The sequence below is a fragment of the Nicotiana attenuata genome, unplaced genomic scaffold (genome assembly GCF_001879085.1).
Source record: "Nicotiana attenuata strain UT unplaced genomic scaffold, NIATTr2, whole genome shotgun sequence".
NCBI classification, from domain to species: domain Eukaryota; kingdom Viridiplantae; phylum Streptophyta; class Magnoliopsida; order Solanales; family Solanaceae; genus Nicotiana; species Nicotiana attenuata.
In genome coordinates, this window is record NW_017670759.1 from 303,844 (window position 1) to 308,576 (window position 4,733).

The 4,733-nt window shown below is 40.2% G+C and overlaps 1 protein-coding gene across 1 annotated transcript; it reads left to right on the forward strand.

The window, feature by feature from the left end:
• Positions 1-545: 545 nt before the first annotated feature.
• On the forward strand, positions 546-1,271 carry LOC109243067. Its single transcript, XM_019409962.1, has one exon. It carries the CDS (start codon positions 546-548, stop codon positions 1,269-1,271), a length of 726 nt encoding a protein of 241 aa, XP_019265507.1.
• Positions 1,272-4,733: the final 3,462 nt, after the last annotated feature.

Sequence of the window (4,733 nt, forward strand, 5' to 3'; positions counted from 1 at the left end):
TCTAGAACATACATAAATCATTTCTCTTCTTTTCAGATTGTAAAAAATGAAAAGCTCTCCTCTCTCTTTTCTCGTTACTTCTTCAAAAGCTTTACATAGATTTCAATGAATCCATAGAAATCAATGTTTTCACATGGTATCAGAACGGAGATTCCATTCCTACTCCTCACCAGCTTCTTTGCGATGTTACCCTCGCCTATTTTCATCAGAGTTTTCTGGTTCGCTAAGAAATTTAGGGTTTTCTAATTTCATTGAGTCTTCTTCTGCAATCGCTGCTTTTAGAGGTTTGTCGTACCTGAGATTCATCGGATTGACATGAAAGTCAGTCGATTCCTCCGATTCTTCATTTTCCAGTTGTTAGGGTTTGGTTCCTTTCAAGTTCAAGGCCGTTACCGTCTTTCGGTCGCAAATACGAAGGGTATTCTCTTATCTAGCTCACTTTTGCTGTTTGAATCTATTAGATACTAATTGTGGTGAAGATATATGACTACATCTGCTGTGGTTGAATTCTATGAATTTTCTGACTAAGTAATTGAACTCCAAAAATGGTTAATGTTGTTGATGATTCTGTATCTGCTAGTTCCTCTGCTAATTTCATCCCTGACCCTTCGAGTCCCTTGTTTCTTCTGTCTTCTGATGTTCTGGGAGTTTCCTTGGTTAGTAACCCTTTTTCTGGGACTGGATTTGGGGGATGGAGACAAAATATGATTGTCTCCCTATCTGCTAGGAATAAGATAGGCTTTATTGATGGAACAGTTCTCAAACCTCCTGAAAATTCCCCTCAATTTAGGCCGTGGGATAGGTGTAACAATATGGTCATATCTTGGCTGACCAACTCCCTTACACCAGACATAGCTGAAAGTGTTCAGTACTCTGACACTGTCCAAAGTATTTGGACTCAGCTTAACAAAAGGTATGGTACTGTCAATGGTACTAAGGTTTTTGAGATAAAGCAAGAGTTAGCATCCACTAGTCAAGGGTCTTTAGATATAGCATCTTACTTCAACAAGCTAAAGAAATCGTGGGATGAATTGGGTTTTATGCGTGCATCTCGTGGTAGTTCCTGCATATGTGCTGCCAAATCTGAGCTCCGAAGAAAAGATGATGAGAACAAGTTGCATCAATTTCTCATGGGGCTTAATGACACCTATGTTGGAGTTAGGAGTAATCTGCTCATGATGCAACCTCCTCCATCTCTAGAAGTGCCTACAACATCTTGCTTCAGGATGAGAGACAAAGACAAGTTTCCTCACCATCCCAATTCCGTATGATTCTGCCTCTTTCAATGCCCATCTCACTAACAAGTTCTCAAGGACACCTGCCCCTCCTGAATAGTTCAATCAAAGAGTCAACTTTGATCTCAACAAGTCAAATATAGTGTGTAGTGCAAGAAGCCTGGACATTTGGTTGACAAATGTTATAAGCTCCATGGGTTCCCACCAGGTTTCAAATTTACCAAGGGTAAGAGGACTGCTGCAAATATTGAGGTGTAGGGTTATCCAAATTCTGTTGGTTTTCAGAATACTGTTTAGAGTTCTCACTCTCCAGCTGAAGGGTCTTCTGAGTCAGAGTCTTTGATTCCTGGGTTAACCAAGGATCAATATTCACAACTTGTGATGCTACTCAAACAGACACAAATTTCAGAGTCACAGCCCCAGTCCAGCCTCATGGCATCTGCCAACTTTGCCGGTACTTTCTCTCCATCCAGTTGTCTGAAAAATGTATCTTGTGGTGCTTGCATGTTAACTAAAGTAGATGAATGCATTTGGATTACAGATTCTGGGGCTACTGACCACATGACCTCCAATAAAGAACCTTCTCTTTGACATTAAACCATTAATCATACCATACTTAGTTACCTTGCCAAATGGTTATAAGGTCAAGATAACATGTACTGGTTCCATTCAATTCCTTTTCTTTACATTGCATCATGTTCTCTATATTCCTAGCTTTCATTACAACCTTTATCTCTATATCCAAACTTGTTTGCCAGTTAGATTCCATTGTCATATTTACTAAGTTTTCCTGTTTGATACAGGCCCCTTCACTGAAGAGGCCACTAGAAATTGGTAAATTGGATGATGGTCTTTACAGGCTTGTGCAGTGCTCCCCTTCTCTTTAATCTCATACAACAGCATGTCAGTCTAGTTCTATAACTGCCCCTTTACTTGTAGAAAATGTTCCTTGTAAATACCATTCTGAATTGAATAAAATGGAGATGTTATGGCATAATAGAGTGGGGCATATACCTTTTGTTAGGATGAAAGAAATTTCTCATATACCTTGTAAATTTTCCACTAAACAGCCTTTCATTTGTACTGTTTTTCCATTAGCAAGGCAACCTAGGTTACCTTTTCCTGATAGTTCTATTAAAACTACACATGCTTTTCAACTTATACATGTGGATACTTGGAGACCTTATGGAACTCCTACTCATAATGGGTGTAAATATTTCCTAACAATAGTTGATGACTTCACTAGAGTTACATGGACTCACCTTATGGGGTCCAAGAGCAATGTTTTTCCTCTTATCAAAGCTTTCATTGCCATGTTCAAAACGCAATTCCAATCTGTTGTACAAACCATTAGAAGTGACAATGCATTTGAGCTTGGTTCTAGCAATTGTGGCAGTAATTTCTTTGCTGAAAATGGAATAGTTCACCAAAATTCTTGCTCTTACACACCACAACAAAATGGTGTGGTTGAAAGAAAGAATAGATATCTGTTAGAAACCTCAAGATCCATACTCTTTCATTCTCACCTACCTATTAGATTCTGGGGTGATTGTGTGCTTACTGCTACCTATCTTAACAACAAAACACCTTTTGAACTACTTTTTGGACAACCTCCTTCTTATGACCATATTAAAACATTTGGCTGTCTCTGTTTTACTACTGTCTCCAAATGCCATAGGGATAAGTTCCAACCTAGAGCTGACCCTTGTGTTTTTCTGGGATATCCATTGGCTAAAAAGGGCTACAAATTATACAACTTGAAAACTAAGGTTACCCTAATATCTAGGGATGTAGTCTTCCCTGAAGATGTCTTTCCCTTTGCTTCTTCTATGTCCATTCCCAATGCTCCTTCTCCTCCTCTTAACCCCTCTACTAATTGGAGTTTGCCTACTGACAATTCCTTGTATGATACTTCTCCAACTCTGTACCTCCTACTTCCCTTTCACCATCTCCTTCTTTTTCACATCGACAGTCTCCTTCTTCACCATCTCCTCCTCCTTCACAACACCAATCTCCTTATTTTCCCACACCACCTGCTCCCAGGAGGTCCAGCAGGACTCATGTTCCTCCTGCTCATCTACAACATTATGTTTGTAACCTTCCTCCATCTCTGTCTGGCCCCAGTTCTTCTTCTGCTTGTCTTCATAGTTTAGTTAACACTGCTGAGGTAGAGCCTACCTCATATCAGCAGGCTGCCTCAATTCCTGCATGGCAAGAAGCCATGAGGAAGGAGTTTGAAGCTTTAGAAGCCAATCATACTTGGTCCATAGTCCAGCTACCTCCAGGTAAGAAACCCATTGGTTGCAAATGGGTTTATAAGATCAAGTATAGGGCTGATGGGACTATGGAAAGATATAAGGCTAGATTGGTCGTTAGGGGTGACACCCAAGTTGAGGGTGTGGATTTCATTGAAACCTTCTTCCCTGTTGTCAAGTTTTCAACTGTTAAGTGCCTTGTTGCTGTAGCTATCAAACAAAATTGGCCTTTTTTTCAACTTGATGTAAACAATACCTTTTTGCATGGTGATTTGGATGAAGAGGTCTATATGAAGTTACCCCCTGGGTTTTCAGCCACCACTTTATCTGGTTCTGCTTAATCTTCTTCTCCCTTGGTTTGCCTTCTTCAGAAGTCTTTATATAGTTTGAGACAGGCTTCTAGGCAATGGTATGCCAAGTTATCTCAAACCTTATGTTCCAGGGGATACTCTTCTTCTCTAAATTACTACTCCCTTTTTTCTAAAAAGTCTGCTTCTTCCACTGTCTTGTTGGCTGTCTATGTTGATGATATTATTCTGACTGTAATGATTTGGAAGAAATTACTACTTTAAAGAGTTTTCTGGATAATGAGTTTAAGATCAAAGACTTGGGGGTTCTCAATTACTTTCTTGGGATTGAAGTTGCTTACCACTCTAATGGCCTGCTCCTTCATCAGAGAAAATTTATTAAAGACCTTCTCAAGGAGTACCATTATGAGGATGTTACTCCTGTTACTTGTCCTCTAGACCTGACTGTCAAGCTCAAGGTAGATATGGGTGATCCTATTCCTTCTCCTGGAACCTATAGAAGTCTGGTGGGTAAGCTCAACTTTCTCACTCACACTAGACCAAACCTGGCTTTTGATGTACAACATCTCAGTCAATATCTTCAGAGGCTACTTCATCTCACATGAATGCAGCCTCGCATATACTCAGATATCTTCAAGGTTCTGAAGTTGGGGTATTCATCAGCAGCTCCCCTGATCTTTCTCTATCTGCTTATTGTGATAGTGACTGGGCTGCCTGCCCAGACACCAAGAGATCCTTTACTAGGTTATCCATTCTCTTAGGTGGTTCTCTTATTGGTTGGAAGGCTAAGAAGCAACCTGTTGTGTCTCTTTCTTCTGCTGAGGCTGAGTATAGGGCTATCAGTAAGGTTGTTAGTGAGCTAACATGGCTTGTTAGGCTGCTTTCTGATTTTGGTATTCCTGTTCCTGTTGTTGTGCCTGTTTTCGGTGATAATC